Below are 19,884 nucleotides of genomic sequence, written 5' to 3'. Positions count from 1 at the left end.
TGCCTGGGGCTGAAAAACTATATCTGCTACTGTCAGTGTAGGAGATTACAGGATTTGGGAAGGGAGGAGGCAAAGACTTATTCAGACTACTACTGTAGAAAGTCTCCACCTATCCTAAGCCTCTTGAACTATTAAAAATGTAATATATTATTTTATGAAGTACTTAACAGTGCTGCTAAGCACTCGATGGAATGTCTTATTATCTGCACACAAAACAAAAAAGGAGTGGGGGATGGAGTTGGAAGTGACACCTCTTTGGAGAGCATGGAGAACCAAATCCATTGCTCCAAAGCCTACCCAGTTCTAGGAACTCTGAATGCAGAGACAAGTATTTAGTTGCAGAAATCCAAGCCCAGGAACTACACACAGCAACCTCTGTGAGCCTGTTTTCCAAATCTGAAAGGTTTGTGTGAAAGAGGTATCGTTGTAATAGTAATTTAGTTTGAGGCATGAACTGTTTCTGTTTCTTTTAAAGACAATTGCCAGAACTTCCATCCAAAACTCCATTTTTTAACATAAATAATCCCCAGCATGTTGACCATCGTCGGCAAGGCTTGCAAGAATTCCTCCAACAGTGAGTATATGGCTTTTTTGGAATGTGATAGCGCTGTAGCTTTAGTGAGGTCATTAATAGCCTATTCCTCCGGCATGTTCATCTCCTGTACACGGCAGCCACCTAGTGGCCACTGCTGAGCCTGATTTGCACACTCTGTTAAAGGACCTTCATAGCTGTTGCTCAGATGTTTAACAAGACTCTGTCTTTCAATGGCTGCACTTTTCTTAGCCCTGAGGTTGTAAATGTTTGCTTTTTCCCCTTTTGAAGCACAGCTGTGATCTTGTTTTTAAAAGTTTATATTGTTGAAAAACTAATTTGTAGCTCTTGCTTATAAGCTAGACAGGCTTTTAAAAAGCAATAGACGTAAGATGCCCTTTTTTGCAATATGAAGAATTTTCGTGCGTTGCATAAACATAGGAGGCAATGTACTGTATTGGTGTTAGTTTATGTGGGGAGCAATCCTAAAAGGGATTATACAGAAGTAAGTCCCATTTGATTTAATGAGGTTTATTCCTAGGAAAGTGCTGTTAGGATTGCAGACAGTAATGTAAACTGAATGTCCATAACTATGCCCATTTTTAGCTATTTGCAAGTTAAAGGCATTTTCCAGACTACAGTGGGGGTTGCTATGATTGCTGGAGCTGAGTTCATCAAATCTGCTTTTGCAATTAATATCACTCCTTTTGAACTCCTTTTGAAAATCTATCTGTGCTAGTCTATCTATTACATATTAGGCCAGCACAATTCCAATCTAATAATCCAATCCAATCCAATAAGCGCTATTGAGCATTTCAGACAAGCATGTTCAGACATGTGAACTGGTGTCCTTGGACAGGAAAACCAAATATATCAATATTGCTTTGTAGGTATTAGGTGCTGCTATTGGTAATGGCCATGTAATGATACTACTTGGCTACACCCAGTGTTGCTTTTGGAACTCTTAGAACATTTATTTTATGCTATCATCCACCACTTTTATAACTTTATTTTTAATTTTTAAAAAATTTTCAGCATTGCAAACTTGCATTTCTAAAAAATGCTGTCTTATATTAATCCACCCATAAAATCTTTAGTTGCTTAAAGCTTCCCATAATTGTAATCAGTACAGCCAGATTACTTTGAAGATGAGAGGAGTGCTGATGTATCCACATCGTCTGCATGTGCCAATTTTTAGAGGACTTGTATTCATGAGCAGGATTTATAACATCTTGGCGAAACTGTTGGGTCGGAGCTCTTGTTACAGTATTTATACAACCGTGCATTCCATCCCACAGTCACATAAAGAACACCATACTGATGGTTGCACAGAGGTGCTGATTCCTCTGCTACTTAGGGATGCTGCAAACTGGAAGGACAGGGAATTCACATCTACGTGTTCTATTCAATATTATAGGTATAAGGATGTTGTCTTGCTCATGGGGTGAATAGGAAGATTGGGAAAGAAGGTGCATTACTGCTCTGAACTTACATTAAATAAAAAGCCCTTGCCTTTTCAAGGTACAACTCCCTGGATAAGGAAAAAAAACTGCCTATAGTATAGGATGTAGGGACTGGCAGTCAACAGAAAATTGCACTGATGATATTACTCTACAATTTGGAAGTTTGCATATAATTAAAATAATTATGTAGCCCTCATGATCGTAGTAATACATAGAATGTACATAGTGCATTCAGTGTCCAAAGCCTTTCACATAACCTTAGTCATAGAGCCATAGGGTTGGAAGCGACCTCCAGGCTCACTTAGTCCAACTGCCTGCACAGTGCAGGAAATTCACAACTACCCCACCTCCCACCCCCAGTGACCCCTGCTCCATGCCCAGAAGATGGCAAAACACCTCCAGGATCTCTAGCCAAACTGGCCTGGGGGAAATTGCTTCCCAAAGTGGTGATTGACATTACCCTGGGTGTGTGCTTACCACAGGCCTATAAAGTAGGCCGTAATTATTATCCCCATATTACAGATGGGGAGTTAATGGAGAAAGAGGAGGGAATATACAAGGCTACCTAACAAATTCTTGACAGAGTTGAGATTTGAATCAGAAATCCCTGAGAACACAGCTCTTCTTCTCTTACTAGTTAATTTTGCCAGAGAACCATTTTGAGAAAGTGTCTCATGGAAATCCCAACCCCCCTTAGCCATTGCTCTGTCCACAACAGAGCTATGTAGTTACTCTACATAGCTTGGAGATGGGGCAGGCAGCACCTCCTTCTATGGAATGAACCTCTCTAGGGGCTAGTTGCTAGCTCCTGAAGTATTTACATTATTTAATGAGATTGGTGATGCAGCTGTATGAGAGACAACCCTACAGGTATTTTTCCACAATGGTTATACCTTTAAATTATGGTTTGGGATTGAGTGATGCCATACTAGCTTGTGGCCCCTATGTAAACACCTCAGGAACATGTGGCCGTGGCTGGGAGTGCCAATAGTGAACTGATTCCTCCACATGACTGCAGACGAGGCTGCCATGATTTGCTACAATTGCTACAGCTGTTATACAAACCGTTTCTGGACAGATTCACATGAGAACTTCCCAACTGCAAATTCAGTAGCAGCCCTGTGCATGTCCTAAGATGTTGCATGGACTTTGCCAACTAATGTGAACCAGTGCTACAGATTCTGGCATCCTTGCCTACACAGTACTACAAGCAACAAAAGTTCCCACAGTTGTAGTTACATGGTGTCCATCTGGCTTATGATGAGAGAAACTAAAAATTTCCAGTAACCTGTAATTTTCTTTTGCCAGTGGAATCTCAATCTGTCATGCTCAAAATCCCAAGAAGGGGACTGAACAGGCCCATTATACTGAACGAACTAAAACTATTTCCATTGTCCTTGAGCCTGAAAATTGGATCTAGAGTCTAGCGGCTGGCTTGCTTTATTAAAGTGAATTATGGGCAGGCTTTGTTGATACTTCCATTTAATTACTTTAAGCTCAGGTTTGTTGGCTGTCTAGAGAGCCAATCCAGCGCCACTATTAATGTCTAAGGTTTTGAACATAGCAGTGGTTGATGCAGTGCCAGAAGCCTTATTGTCTGCTTCTGCTCAGGTGCTAAAAAGCACAAGGCTCGTGTGTGTATGTGTGTGTGTGTGTTTTGGGTTTCCCCTCTCATCCAATTGAATATAAAGGAGGCCTGGCCTGCCAGCACATGCCAAATCAAAGGGACAATTGTGGCTCAGTGGCCGAAAGCATGCATTATAGGGAGAAGGTCCCATGTTCAATCCCTTTCATCTCCAGTAAAAGCGGTCCATATATAATAATATAATAACATTCTATTTATATACCGCCCTTCAGGACAACTTAATGCCCACTCAGAGCGGTTTACAAAGTAAGTTATTACTATCCCCACAACAAACACCTTGCAAGGTGGGTGGGGCTGAGAGAGCTCCAGAGAACTGTGACTAGCCCAAGGTCACCCAGCTGGCTTCAAGTGGAGGAGTGGGGAATCAAACCTGGCTCTCCAGCATAGAGTCCCGCGCTCTTAACTGCTACACCAAACTGTGTCATCTGTGGTAGCAGATGATGGGGAAAACGCTTTTGTACCTGAGACTCTGAAGTGCTGCTTCCAGTCAGAGTAGACCACATTGAGCTAGATGGAGAAAATGGTCTGACTATGCATAAGGGTTCTTCACATGATCAAGCATTGCCAGATGTAGAGAAATGATTTGCACTGCTAAGCCAATCATTGGTACCTTCTGCCATTATTCTTCAGTTGTTTGCCTTTACGCAGTCCATGACTGTGAACTTGGGAGGGAAAATGGCCAATTTAAAGAGAGAAGGTGTCTGCTAATTCCTATGCCAGAAGTGAGTAGAAATGCCAGATAGGTCCACCAATTGCCCCCACCAGTACCATTGTTTCCTACCAAATAGTAAGGGGAGAAGAAAGAGGGGGAATGCTAAGAGTTTAAGGTTACACTGGAGGGACATAATTTTTTTTTTAAATAGTCACTAAAGATTTCCTTGCCTGTAGTCAATGTTGGTTTCTGGTTGAGGGGTTTTTTTTTTTGCACGATAAAATTGCTTATATTTAGGAAGCTCCTTGATATTATTTAAAGATATTAATATTTATTAGTATTAATACATTCATTTTAATGATATATTCCAGTAGTGATTAATACATCAGTCAATATTTTTTAAAGTATCATTTTAAAAAGAAGAAACTGATCTGTATTAGCATAGCCTGCATTTCCTGAGAATTCCTGTAGAATCATGATGAGTATGGCTGCTTTCGATAGAGGGCACCAGAACACAGGCTGTGTTTGCTTGTTTCTGTAGGTTTTGATTCCCCCCTCCTGCCTTTTTCTGTCATGATATGATGTAAATGGGCTGAGTAAATTTGTTGAAAACAAAATCAGAGTGTTAACCTCCTGCACACATGCAAGCGTGCATCTGTCACTGTATTGGATTACAGAAGATACAGGAAATCTTTAGTTAGGATTAAGTTGTGCTGCTCACCCATATGTTCTCCTGCAACAGAACAGTGTGTAATATACCTAATAAAATCATGTTGAGAAGAACCAGAGGCTGGCCTCTGTCCCAAGGAGACAAACCACATGGTTTGCCTTTTATTAAAAATACTTGCTTTAGGTTAGGGGAGGATAAACATGTTCTAAAGCTCATATCCTGTGCCTCCACAAATGGTCTAAAAGTAAACATTTTGGGAGATAGCCTTACAAAGAAAAGAATTAAAACGTGGCTTCATAATTTTCTATTCAAATGGAGATTAAGATCTTGAAAAGGCTCTTTCATGCAGAATTCCAGGCTTAGCTTGTGCCAGGCGCTTGGCTAGCAAAAACATGAAGCGACACAGTGCCCCTGAGCACATACAGACTTGCGTTACTCTTCACCATTGGGACAGTTTTCTGTACTGGAACAACTAGGCAGGCCTGGGCCTCTGTTTGTGCAAACACTTTTTAGAAATGTACTGTGAATGCTTACATGAATAGATTGTATCTCCATTCAGTATCTAAATCTGCCTGTTAAAATGGTGAATGAATACTATCTTAAATCAAAATCCCGAGGGCTAGCTGTTAATTTTGTAAATTGAGGTGCATATTCAAAAGTTGAAAATTATCTTTTCGTCTACTTGGCTTTTCCTTGACCTCTAGCTTTTCATACCTGTGTTTGGGTTGTTATAATAAATTTAGTATTTTTACTGAAAGTACTTGTCTTTTTTCTCATTTTAACTAGAAAAATACTTTTCATCCTGGTATAGTGGTAGTAATTGGGTATAGGAGAGATGGATGGTTGTGTCTTCCTGTAACCTTAGAAGCAAGTAGGGAGAATGTTAAAAAGTTTTACTCCCCCCTCCATATTTTTGGAGGCTTTCTGCAAACTCCCTCAGGAGACAAAAACATGTTTCAGTTGCGAACAACTTTTTTCATCATGGCTGTAAGATTGTGTGTTCTATGAGAGTATGTGTTCTATGAGAGTATGTACTCTCTTGGTATTTGAACTTTGGGTGCAAATGATGCCGGTTGCATAGCCCTAAGGAATGAGGTGAGGTTTGGCTTGGACCTGGCTTATTTTGTGCCTAATCTGCCTCCCTCAGTTTTGGTAAGAGCCAGCTCTCTTTCGATTTCAGCCGCTGCTACAAAAAGAAGTGGAGGCAAAGGCTACTCTCAGGGCAAGCCCGTGTCCCACTGGTCTTGTGTCCCATAGAGACCAGCTCTAGCTTTTTCCTCAACAGTATTCTCTGACCCCACCCCTTATAACTGACTATAAAGATTCACAAGTTCTTTTTCAGGTCAGTATGTTCTGCCTTGTCTCTGTTTCTTTAACCACATTGCCTTTGGGCTTCTTTGTTTCCTGGTCTCCTAGGAACTCATTCCATGCAGTTGTATCACTTCATCTAGTTTGAAGACCCCCCATTTTAACTTCTCTAGAAGTTAAAATGTTTGTGAGCATTCTATAACCTTACAGCAATGTGTTGGTAGAGGTTTAATTCTGTGTAGGAATTCAGTGGGCTTAAAATAGCCCAACTTTGCATAGGATGGGGCTGCAGATTGTGTTCTGAAGGCTGCATTGTAGTTGAAGGACAACTGTAATGTTCTTTCAGCAGTCCACTACCACCTAATGAAAATCTCCTGACAGTTGAGACCAAATTGGTTTTGCCCTCAAAGGTGACACAAAGGATAGGCTACACTAACAACATCCTTTTTTGAGTCATGCTCGTGTTTAATTTTATCTTCAAATTAATAAAAATAACTGGTACAAAACACAGATGGTTTCATTTCATAGTAAAGTGTAGGAAAAGGTGCTTTTGGGGCTTGTGCAAAGAACTTTGTTTCAGTTCACAGGTCAACTTATGCTTTACGGTGTTTGTGTCTCCAGGCTACTGTACCTGTTGTTTAAGGTGCACGATCTAATTTGTGCTTTCTTCACTTTTTAAACCTCCAGATGGCACTATTAAGTAGAAAAGAGAACAACTAAAATAATGAGTATAAATAAAATTGGAAACTGAATTATAGCTGCAGGGGCTGGGGGTGGAAAAGGACGGTAGCCTTGAGGTGTTGATCAACCTGTACTCTTATCAGTTTTGTTTGCTGTTCCCATATGTTGGGTTACCAGCAAGTTAATAACAGTGCTTCAGTAGTTCAAGGCTTAGCAAAATTGTGCTGGACATGAAATAAAGCTAAAATGAATTTCTGTCCAATATCATTGACATTAGTGCTCATTACTTTTGCGGTGCAATGCCTCAAACCATCAAAAATCAATTTTAAAGATTATCCATTATTTTATAAAGAAAATAAAATACGTTTCAAACAGCAACAAAGCAGTAGCTGTAGTGTAATCTCATGAACAGTTACTTAGATTTTTGCTACACAAATAAAAGCTAGCTACATACACCAGCAAATTTTTTTCAAAAAAGATACAGGGTGCTGAGAACTGAACTGTGTGCATGCTAAACTCAATAGATATACTTGTTACAGGATTCTCAATTAAAAATAGTGGGCTGTATGTTTGCATTGTAAACCAAGCCTCTATTTTTCTGTTAAATTATTCTGATTGTGCTCTATGTCTTATTAGTAGTTTGGGATTTTCTATATGCTAAGACTTGGTATGAATTATGGTTTCTTAAGCTGATGCCATGGAAGTTGACATTGCTGGTGACAAGAAACTGAATAGTTTTTTTGCAATCACAGTTGGGGCAGAATCCAGTCAAAGTTAAGCAATTTTAAGTTTCACTGATTTTTGATAGGAGAGCAAGTGCTTAAACGAACAATCTTAAACAGGTTTCCTGAGAATCCTACTTAAATCTGTCCAGTGAGGCTTACTCCTAAGTGTTCTTAGGATTGCATTGTAAATTACTCCTATTTAAAATGCTAAACATAGTCTGAATCCTGCTGTTGGTTTGAATGTTGTGGCAGTGTAGAAATGCACATCTGTATTTGGTAGAATAGTATTAGTAATGGGGGCTGGGGGAGCAGTTGGGGAGTCTAAAAGATCTGTGTTAAACCAACCTGGGTTTTTGAGAGATAACATTGCTGTTTGAGAGACTTACATCGATGTGTGTGGCAGGTTAAAGGACAAGAGCAATCAGCCTACTCTTAGGTTGCATAGGACTGTCAAGACATCCAGAGCTGTGTTAAATCAGGGATTTCCTATTTGTTGAAATGCTGAGGACGACTCTATACATGCAATCAGATATACAGCTGTCATTGCAACTGTGTGTGTGCATTCTTTAGTTACACACCAGCATTTTGAGAACTGTGAAAATGCAAGCTGCTGGTCCTCTTGGTTAGAGAGAGAGTGCTTCAATAATGCCTAGGCAAGTATGTGTGTTTTGCTTAGTTTTAAGAGGTCTGATCGTTTTGGTTTTTATAACATTGCTGTTATATTATGTTTCCTTATTAACTTTTCGACTTAGTCCAAGCGCAAAGTTTGAAATTCAGATCACACAAAGCTTTGTTTTTCCCCTACAAATACTGTATGAGCTATTTCCAATGTTAAGTCTCTATGATCTTACAGACTTTCAGTAACTAATATCATTACACATCAACTGGATTCTAACAGAGATTTTAATATTTAATCCAAATATGGTTACTGTGCTTTACATTACCTGTGATTGGGTTTTACATTACCTCTGATTGGGGAGAGATAGCTTTAGCTGTTCATATTACACTAATGACATCTTTTGCAGAACATTATCAGTAATTTCTTGCCAGTAAGCAGTATAAACTTTGGCAATATAAACTTCTTGCTTTGGGAAAGTCCTGTACAGCTTCAGAATTATAATTGAGAGAGGATGCAATTTACGTATCACTTAAATGCCTTCAACTGATTTTGAGGTCTTTATATATAAATTCTTAGGGTCTCAGTTCTGCAGTTGCCGTACTCCATGAGGAGAATTTTTTCCTTTCTATTGGAATTTGTTATAGAACAACATAATGGAAAAAATAGATTGAACGATCACAGCATTGTGTGAACTTGATAAATCTGTTGTGTTTTTAAAGCTACACAGAAAATGTAGTTATTTCTTGAGAATACTTTATGCTAATTGTACATTTTGTATTGAAAACATTTTTGTTAAATTGAACATTTTTTGTATTTTAAACCAGTTAAAAATAAAGAGCAAAACAATGACATGAATGATCTTCTGTTTCTCTAAAATGATTTAACAAACCTATTGAAAATGAAGATTAATAATAATTGTACATGACATGCAACTTCTATCCAATTGTAAAAATACATAATTTGCATTAGCCTATGTAATAAGCTCTGTTTTAAACAGGTATTTGAAATGTGTTCTAGACTTTTTTGTATTGCCTTCTTCATTTACACAGTAGTTTAAAAGTCTACAAGGTTACTGATTGTGAACCAGTTTCTGTAACAGTATGTTACCTTTCCACCCCTACCCCACCCCAGCCAAAAAAAGTAATTGATCCACATGCTAGTAACAGATGGTTAAAAGGGGGGAAATGCCCTTGGAATTATTCTTATAACAGATGTTCTTAACTATTAGCTTCATGTTTTTACTCACCTAAAATTCCAAAAAATTAATAAAGATAACACATATTCAATCATATTACTGCATCGAAAATTGCATTTGGGCATAAATTACAGATAATTGAAAAGCAATACAATATTGAGAAAATGATCTTGAAAAGCCAGTTCAGATTTCTGATTAGTTTTTATTTTTAGGATACTCCAGAATCCACTGCTGCTTTCAGACAGTAGACTTCACCTCTTTGTACAAACCCAGCTGAATCCAGAAGAGATTGAGGCGTGTGTATCTGGACATACTAAATACTCTGTGGCCGATGCAATCCAACAGTTTGCCTCTTTGAAACGTCGTTTCCCTGTAGAACACGAAGAAAAGAAAAATGAAAATTATGCGGATTCAGATTCTGAGAGGTTACTTCCTTACATTCTGCTAAACATGCACACATAATAAACACACTTCACTTTTTTGTTGTTGTTGATGCAATACTAAGATAATGAAAAAATTAATTGACTGAGATTTTATTGAGCTGTGACAGCTCATCATAGAAGTCTTCACATACACCTCCACACTGAATTAATGAATGCAGTAGAAATTCAATTATCTGCATTCTGATTATGTGAATTTCATTTAGTCAGACTTGAATTATTCGCGTTTAAATTATCTCACTAAAAAAATATCCAACTGCATTCCAAATGGCTAATTAAAAGTCCAAATTTCCTGTCTCTCTTTTGTGACTGGGGATAATTAAAGTTCTCCTCTGTTACTCAGGCTTTGAGTGTGTTGTGAAAACCAATTTCCTCTCTCTTTTTCTCTCTCTTCCCCCGCCCCCTTCTCTGCAGTTCATCCTCAGGGCTTGGACACAACAGTGATGATAGCATTTCACACGGATGTAAAGCAAGCACAGTTTCTGAAGAATCCTGAAATATTATTGTATACTGCTATCACTGAAATGACAGATAATACCTTCCATTGTGGTTGAAAGTTACATGTTATACTTCCGTCCAGTTGTCAAGCCTTGTCTTTTTTTTATTCTTTCATTCATTTTACATTTGTATGCATTTACAGCCAATACTGAATCATACAAATACTGCCCATACCTAACTAAATGGGATTCTTTGACATGATTTCTTTTGAACTCTTACTGCAGGAATAAAACTCTAATTAAATCCTGAAAACTATACTGGATTATCTACTTTTGCATGATTTTGTGAATTTCCAGAATTTTAAAATGACAGTTCAGCTGTCTTCCAGTCTGGTGTGATCTACATTAATATACTGTAGAAACAAAGTAACTTTTAAGTCAATACCTTAACAAAGAAGCAAGTGATGGATTGAGTTTTTCTTCGTTTGCTAGCTAAAATATCTTAACTTTTACTCCTGATATAGAATTCAGTGTTACAGTCATAGTTAGTGGCCACAATCCAGTGCAGACTGAGATATGCTTTAGGCCATTTAAAATTAGTAAGTCTATGCACACCTAAACCTGTATTAAACTGGGGTCACTAATTGTAAAGTCTCTTTGTTGTTGCCAAGAAAAGTCTTTTAATACAGCCTATTGTTAGAAAATGATTGTAGTTATATTTTAAAATTAATTTAAAAATGAAAGTTTCTTATAAAGATGTAGCAATCAGCAATAGGAAGGAACATTTTAGCTGGTGAATATTAGAAATAAACCTGTAAGAGACTTAATAGGAAGTTTATGGTGTTTTTGTAGGGGCATGTTTAAAGATTCCAGCTGGGTAACTCCATAAATTCATTCATGTATGTTTTGACAGCCGCAGTATAACTCCTCTTGTACTCCATCCAAAATGCATGTACTTGGAAACATTCCATTCAAATAAAATATATGTATTTTAAGGACTTGGAGCAGGAGGGGGAGGAGAGCAGGTAGCTACTTTGAGCCAATTGTTTTTGTTGATCAGCATTTCATAAGATAAACATCAATGTGTCTGCAGGCAAAACAATCTGATCTCTAACAGACAGCTAGCAGCAAGATATGCTTAGGCAACTGTTAGAAAATTTAATTAAAGGGGCAAATAAAATGGTTTGTAATTGTTAAGATAAGGTGAACAAAAGACATCCAACAGGAAAGCTGCCTAAAACTATGCCAGAAAAAATTAACTGGAATAATTTAAAATATAATTGTTTGTTTTAAATGTATGTATCTGTGCTCACTGCTATTAATTTAAAGGAAGTTGTGCACTTTTAAGTTTCATAGTCTACTGATAATCAGTACACAAAATCTAAAACCCATTTACCTCAGAGCAAAGCTGGGAAGAAATGATTTATAGTGTGATCCTGAATGTTTACTCAGAAGTAAATCCCAATTACACCAATAGAGCTTACTTCCACTTAAGACTATTTAGGACTACATCCAGTTATTTCAGCCTAAGGACATCAAACAGAAGGCCCAGGGCTAACTTTTGAAATCAGCATTTATCTCAGAGCAACTCAGTTACAAATTCTTGGGTTTATTACTCTTTGCACAAATCACATTTTGTATTGGTACACTGTATTTGCTTCTTGTAATTTTGGGCAGCCTTTTATGCTGCTTTTTAAAAAAAAAGTGATGTTTTAAATGTCAAATATGTGAAATATCAGAATGCTGTACGCTCTACTGTTATAATATGTCTGGAACGTGTTTGTATTTTGTCACATTTCAAAATAAAATGCTATGTATTTTAATTTGTATTTTAAATACCACATGCTGATTTAATTCATATTTTAATTTCTGGTATTTTGATTCCAGGATTTAGTTTTCTAATGACATACAGTGGCTCCTTCATATCATGTCCCCCACTTCTGGATTCATTTTATGTCAACATCAGTTTTCCTATTCTCTTCCTGTTTCTCTGCATTTAAAAATGAGTTCCGTTTTTGCCTTTATATAAAATATTTTGCTGGAGGAGAAAAAGATATTTATTTTTTAGTGACTTGCCGCCAGCATTCAAATAATTGTTTTCAGTCATTATCATGTGGTTGTTGGAACAGAAAGAAAAACAAAAATACACAGTTTTAAAGCAAGATGTACACATTCTCTTGGTATGCAATAACCTGTTACTTTAAACAATATACCTTTTGCAAGAAACATTAAATATCCTTATTGCATTATTAATTTTTAAAACCACACAACTCAATTTTTCTGACATTTACAAAACTTGGCACTTTTCTTCACCAGCAATTCTCACTTTCTATAATAAGTATCTACTGTGTTTACTTAATTTCGCACCCCCCTCCAAAGCAGGACACACAGAAAACCCCAATTCTCAAGTTTTGGTCCCTAACACTTTTTGCCTATAAAATTATTTTGGCTGTGCTATGTCTCATTTTGCTTAATCGTAAGAATTCCAGTGGCAATTCGTACTTCTACTTAGCAAAAGGCCTCAACAGTCCAGACTGAAGATAAAATCGGCTTTTAAAAAATCAATTTCAAGTTAAAAATTGCCGTGAGAACAGATCAGCTTGCCTGATCTCCCTTAGAAAAGGAGTGGAGGAAATCTACATATTTTTGTTCTGAAAAATCTTGGATTTGTTGCTTCACCCCTCATTATTTAGTTCCTTTTTCTGTATCATTTACACCAAGCAGAAATCATCTGCCAAAACAGCTCACTGGTCAGAAACTTTCTACCTTCAACTCAACTTCAAATAGCAACTATCAGAAACACCAAGTGTTAGGGGAGGGGGGGAGATCAGTTTTCCGAGGTTGCACTCTCTTATCTTCCAAAAGGCTTTTAACCCTTTCCCCCCTTCTCTGCTTTAGAAACACACCGGCAAACTCCCCAGAACGTCCCATTGCTCGGCTTAACCCCAACTCCCCCCAAACTTCCTCATTGGTTAACTTTTGCAGGTCGTTTCTCTCTCTCTCTCTCTCTCTCTCTCTCTCTCTCTCTCTCTCTGACAGCAACAATACAACCCTGATTCTGGAGACTTGCACGCTGCAAGGTTTTCAGTCCACATCCCCTCCCCTGCAGCTAAACTTTCCTTCAAACCCCACTCACTCACCATCTGGCTTCTCACTAGGAGCAACCCTCCCTCCTCCCCCTTTGCCCCTCTAGGCAGCCTGTGCACCACCTGGAGTTGCAGTTTGCTGCTTTCTTACCTCAGGGCCTTGATCCACTCCTTTCCCACCCCACCCCACTCCACCCCACAGGCTGGACTTTTTCCTGCAGCTGCAAGTCCACACTGACGGCGGGCGTGTGCAAGGCGCTTGCTCAGCAGCTCACTCCCGCCTCCTCCCCCCGCTCCCTGGGAGTCGGTGTGTTCCCGGCGCCCTCCATGCGCCCGAACTCCGCCGGGGCTGTTTGTCAGGTAGAGAAGCCAGCCGCCCTTGATCCCGTAACCCATAGCAACGGCCCAGCTAGGCATGGGGGGGGGGGTAGGTGGGCAGAGCCTGGAGGGAAGAAGCAAGAGATCACCGGAGCTAGCAGCCCAGTAGCTGACAACAAGGAGAACAATAACCAAACCAATGTGCCCCCCCCCTCAATCACGGGGTAGAGGGCGATGCCGCAGTCTTTCCTCTAAAAGCAGGAGCGCTTGGGTTGAGTCGGCAAAATTGGCAGCGTTGGTTTGTCTGAGAAGCTCGCGTCCCCCCCTCCCTCCGCGTGCCATTCCCGCGGCACACTGGAAATGAATGCATGAAATGATAGACGCAGAAGGGGCTGCAAAATGTTAGGCAAAGATGCGGTTGCAAAGCGGCCGCGGTGGGGGAGGGGAGAGGCATTCCCAGGCGCAGACTTGATGGTGAGCTTTTGTTATGCAAAAAGCCAGGCTGCCGGCTGTCGCGGATCTGTGCAGACCGAGGTTTGTCAGATGACTCCTGAAATAAGGGTCAGCGGAGCTGTGGGGTTTATTGTTTTCCATAGGCTGTACGGGGATGGAGAGCTGAAAGAAGGGAACTGCTGAATATGGAGCTGTGCCATTCTGGATTAAGAGGAGTGCCTTTAAAAGGAAGGACACCCCCCCACCCACCTCCACACACACTGAAATTTGAGGAACAAGGGCCGTGACAGGGCCACACAGTGGCAGGGTTAGGTAGCCCTATTAGTCTGTGTTTGCAAAAACAGCCAAGAGTTACAAATACATATGTTTTGGCTCATACACAATATCTCGAGCCTTTAGTGGAACTGAATTATTCTGAAGCGGGGTTCAGAATGGACTTTGTGTGTTTTCAAACAGTCTTTTAAAAATGGTTTCAGGTGGGTAGCTGTGTTGGTTTGCAGTCAAAGAGCAAGATCTGGGCCCAATAGCACCTTAAAGACCAATGTCCAGAGTATGAGCTTTCTAGAGTCAACACTCTCTTCATCAGATAAGATAAATAGACAGACAGAAGGGAAATTGGACTCTCAAAAACTTATACTTGGATCTTGCTCTTTTAAAAATGAGAGCAAGTATCCAGTTTGCCAAATGCTACAGCTGATGGCCCACAGCATACGCAGTGTTCTTAAAATGATCCATAATGGCCTTAAACTTGCAAGATGCCTTGTAGACTTTATTGCATGCCTTTATGACAGTAGCATAAACTTTCGAGAATCACGTTCTCTTCGTCAGATTCTCGAAAGCTTATGCTACAATAAAATTGGTTAGTCTTAAAGGTGCTACTAGACTCTTTTTGATTTTGCTACTACAGACTAACACGGCTAACTCCTCTGGATTCATGACAGTGTTATCCGATCACTGTGTGTTGCCCATTTTACAGATAGAGAATTGAGGCTGAGGGCACTATTTGGTTCAAATTTGCTCAGAAACCAGAGCAGATCTCTGAAGAGATGATAGACCCATTTTCTAGGTTAAACAACTGATTTAGAAGGCTTGACAATCATATTTTAAAACTATGACCTCTGGTTAAGCCTATTCAGTGGCAATGAAAATGCACTCTGCACTCACTCAGAGACATTGTATGTTTCAGGGTTGAAGGATGACAGTTTGGCATAACCTACCTGTGACCCAGGTAGGCCCCAGACCTTTATCCATAGTATGATGCCAGTTCTTTTCATGTTTTTATTTTCTCCTAACACCCATCTTCAGTATAGTCTTTCTCACTCAGAGCCAAACTACAAATGACGCCTGACACTAGTTGGACACTTGTCAGCTTCCCTCAAGTTTTGATGGGAAATGAAGGCAGCTTGGCGGAATGTTGGACAAGTGACAGTTGAAAAGTCCATTGGACAGCAGTTGGAAAGCCAAACTGCAAGACCAGGATGCCTACCCCATCAAAACTTGAGGGAAGCTGACAAGTGTCCAACTAGTGTCAGGCATCACTTGTAGTTTGGCCCTCAGTCTCTCAGCTGGCTCCGTTTCTCAACAGATGGCTTTGGAATGCACGTGGGCTTGTGCCAAACACAGAGTGCCCCTCACAATGAAGGCCACTTGAGAGGTAATGGCCTGCTGTAGGTTGCCAGCATATCTGGTCAGGGTTTCTACAGCTTTAAGGGCTGCATTAGAGGCAACAGTTTAGCAGGCGCAACCCCCCTCCCCTCACCCCTGTATTTAATGCTGAGAAAAGCTTGTATTGTCAAGCAAGTTAAGGCACAGGAATCTGACAGAAAAAAATGCATCTTTGTAAGTAGACAGGAAATGGAGAAACCTCAAGAAAGAGTGTGGTTGGGGCATAGAGTTCACCTTGCACTCTGCCAAAAATGTGAGGCTAAGCCCATTAAATGGCAGCTGAATAGGATTTGTTAATTCATGAAGTCCCATTGTTTCAGTTTGAGTCACTTTTCTCTGCTCACCAAGCAGAATTGGTGTAACTGCCCATACCATGCTCCTGTTTGTAACCTCCAGTATTCCTTACTGAAGCTGCACTGACAGTAGAGGGGGGAAATTGACTTCAAAGGGGAAATCATGGATTCTGGTTATAGATTCAAAGCTTACACAGCTGTTGTATTCTGAAATATGTGTTACATGCTAGTCCACTTCTAAAAACACATCAGGGTACAGCCATCCTTAATGGAAGCTGGCCTTCCCCACTATCTAATTTTTCATTCATTTATAAAAATATTTACATTTCACCTTTCCATTTTGTGATAAAAAATTAGGGATAATTCTAAATTTAAATACAAAGTACAATAAACTTCCAATTAACTGCCCCCACTGAGATTTTTGGTATGGAGGGAAGAATAGTAGTTACTTGCTAGCAATAGGCACCCTACACACACTTAGAGTTACCCTCTTTTTTACATGCTCTGGAACCATTCCGGGTGCCATGAAAACAGGTCAAGGGGAAGGGGTTGCACGCTATTGTATGTTGCCATAAACAAAGCCTTGGAGGGAAATGTAGAATGGCAGATGAGGAACACCTGAAGTCACTGTGGTTATTCCTGAATACTTCCCATGATCATGTAAAGCAGATTTCAGACATAGGAAGCTGATGTTTAGCCAAAAGTGCAACCAAAAAGAATAATTCATACTTCTCTTGTCTCAAAGCACCTCCAAAGCAGTGGCACCTAGTGTCCTCAGGAAAGCAATTGCATTAAGAATGTGACATGTGATCTGTTATATCCATTGTTCTACAGTTGCTGGGATAGCTGCTTGGTCATGCATTTTGTCATCCATGACATCATAGTTATGTATGGCTGACAAAACAGCTTGAGATGCATTATGTGGAGGCACTTTGGGCTGTGTGAACTGACCCTAAACAATAACAAATGTGGAGTAACCTCTGAACTCCAAGCCACATTGCCAGTTCTTGGCATTCTCTGGAGCAGAATTGCAAGTTAAATTGCTGTTTTGTTCAGCAAACATGGCTTTTCCTTGGGGCTATCTGTCAGTTGCAAGAGTCCTGCGGCACCATAAAAACTAACATAAATCTGGGTTGGAGCGGACAGGAGGTTGTCAACCTCCAGGTGGTTGGAGATCTGCCAGAATTACAACTGATATCTAAACTGCAGTCTGGTTCCCCTAGAGCAAAAGGCTGCTTTGGAAGGTGGACTCTATGGCATTATACACTGCTGAGGTCCCTCACCTCCCCAAACACCTCCTCAGGCTTCACCCACCAGACCTCCAAGAATTTCCCAAACCGGAGCCTGCAACCCTAACTGTGGACATCATCTGCTGTAAGAGTTCTGTGTTGCTTTCCTTGGAAATAATCTTTTTCTAAAAAGATGTTAAGGCCATGATCCAGGGCTGTGTGCAGGCATTAGAGATTTCCTGTTGCTTTTCCTTTCAGTTATTCCACCACCTAGCTCATAAATGCCATGTTAGGCCTTTGAACACACATGAAGCCACCTTATACTGAATTGGGCCTTGGTCCATCAAGGTCTCTATTGTCTACTCAGACTGGCAGCAGCTCTCCAGGGTCTCAGTGGGTGTTCTTTCACATCACCTACTTCCTGTTCCTCCTTTTTAAAACTGGAGATGGCAGAGATTGAATCTGGGACTTACTGCATGCGAAGCAGATGCTCTACCACTGAGCCATGGTCTCTTAATATAGAGATTGTGCTAAGGTGTATTTTGTTAAAATTTTGTGCTGTGTGGGTGTTCTAGGTTGTTTCCTAAAACAGATAAGGAAAAAGGTGATGAGCAGAAAATGAAGTTGAAAACTGTCTTTGACATTTCCCCACTTTTTCTGTCTTCTATTTTCTGTCATTTGCATACTTATGGATGGTGGGATGGCCTGCAGTTCATGGCAGGAGGGGGCAGGTAGAATTAACACCACCTTAGTGGAAAAAATAGTTTAAGTCTTAGAATAAGATTAGCTGAAAATAAGTACCTGAGACAAAAAAAAAAACCTAATGTGGGCTCACTATTTCTGTTTCTGCTGTGGGTAACTATTTTTCTGCCTGATAAGTGTATGCACCATGTTCATATTTGTTTTCTTTTGAGGTCACAGAAAATTATTTCTGAATGCTTCTCCAGCTGGTGAGGTATAACATCCCACTTGAAGAAGAACTCTGGTGAATTCAAAAGTTCCCCCACTCTAATGTATCATTCGGTTGGTTGTGATAAAAGATATTAATTACATGAGTTGTGTTGTAAGATCCCTTTACCATGTTTCAGAAAATGTTTTTGGTTGTGGTAAATCTTGATCTTGCCACAAGGGGGTGTATTTAGACGAAAGTTTCACTTTACAAAAACCACTGGGGCGAAATAATAGTGTCTTTGCCAAGAACTGTGACACAACCACGGTTTTTGTTCATTGGTCAAGAATTCTAGAAAACTCCAGGTATTCACAGGCTGTACAGATCTTATGGCATGATATCTTTCCCCCTTTAAGGGTCCTATGTTTCCAGAGAGGCTTTAGCCATAAAAAGCTGTTTATTGATATAAAAACCTTATATATACAACATTGTCCCCCCCATTTGCAATAACAGAGTTAAACTTGTTTTCAGATTAGCGAATAGAGTAGATTTCTAGGGTCTCATTCTACTAACCTCTCCCTCCCTGAATGCACTGCAGTGCTACAGCCTTTAATTTAATTTTTTTTTAACAAAAGCAATTACAGAAAAGTGCAAATCCAGTGCCTGACATTTAACACTTGGCTATGGCAGCCGGGCTGTGCTTAAATAGGGGCTTTTCTGCGGAACAACAAGAGCCAAAAGGCCTTGTGTCATGGAGTAATGTAAGACACAATCTCGCCTGAAAATGCACAATGAATCGGGAAGGATTTATGTAATTAATTGACCAGTCTTAACCTGTTATCGTGATGTAAGGAATTTGGAACTCATTAATTTGGGCTCTGACAGATTTCATATTAGAGCTGGCAAATATGGATTGAGCTTCTTATTCATGTAGCAGCTGGAATTTCCATGACAGTGAGGATTAGTGAAGAAGACCTATTGCTGGAGTCAAACTGCCTCTTTTGTAATCAGCAGTCCTGCTCTGCATTAAGGGGATAATCGGAAAATAGAGCAATTGGGGGAAGGGATATCACCCTGCCGGTGGAAGAAAGGATGGCAGTTTTGCTCGCTCTGCTAATATTTATATTGAGCACCAGCTTTTGCAGTTGAATGAAAACATTAATTGCAATCATAAAGTGAGGGAAACTGGCTTGAGACAAAAGGAAAGGAGAAAAGGCAACTTTGAGTCTAGTATTGTTGGTTTTAGTCCCCCCCCCCCTCTTCTAAATAATGAGGGTATCCTTTTCTCATGGGCATCACTAAGGCAAAGTGAAGACGCTCAAGTCTTGCAAGGACCAAAGAAAGTTGATTAGTGTAATTTTTCAGTAATACATATGTTCATTCAGGATAATGTAGTCATGACTTTTTTGTGGAGCACATCATGCTAAAACACTGACAGCGCAATACTACATAGAGTTACTCCTTGATTAACTTTGAGGCTAACTTTGTGGATGGCACAAAACCTTGTTGTGCACTGGCAGGGCCACAGTCAAGGTCAGGTGTGCTAGATCCTTCTTTTTGACTCTCCGCATTACTTACACTATT

General features: G+C 39.9%; 1 protein-coding gene and 1 long non-coding RNA gene across 3 annotated transcripts in view; one reads left to right on the top strand and one right to left on the bottom strand.

Annotated features, from left to right (window-relative positions):
- SNX10 (sorting nexin 10) overlaps positions 1-10,685 on the top strand; it is a 40,929-nt gene extending 30,244 nt beyond the window's left edge. For both annotated transcript variants that reach the window (XM_054992111.1, XM_054992112.1), the window contains exons 6-8: positions 476-574; positions 9,703-9,915; positions 10,345-10,685. In XM_054992111.1, the coding sequence (XP_054848086.1) occupies positions 476-574; positions 9,703-9,915; positions 10,345-10,426 (394 nt within the window). In that variant the 3' untranslated portion in view covers positions 10,427-10,685. The remainder of the gene's footprint in view (positions 1-475; positions 575-9,702; positions 9,916-10,344) is intronic.
- Positions 9,673-13,681, bottom strand: LOC129338039 (uncharacterized). Its single transcript, XR_008597871.1, has 2 exons — positions 13,605-13,681; positions 9,673-9,860 (listed from the first exon to the last, which is right to left on the bottom strand). It is a non-coding gene; the product is annotated as an uncharacterized LOC129338039 (long non-coding RNA).
- Between the last annotated feature and the right edge of the window lie 6,203 nt (positions 13,682-19,884).

This window comes from Eublepharis macularius, chromosome 11, assembly GCF_028583425.1.
Source record: "Eublepharis macularius isolate TG4126 chromosome 11, MPM_Emac_v1.0, whole genome shotgun sequence".
Taxonomy (NCBI): Eukaryota; Metazoa; Chordata; class Lepidosauria; order Squamata; family Eublepharidae; genus Eublepharis; species Eublepharis macularius.
Note: the sequence above shows the minus strand (reverse complement) of the source record. Positions and strands in the feature narration are given on the sequence as shown.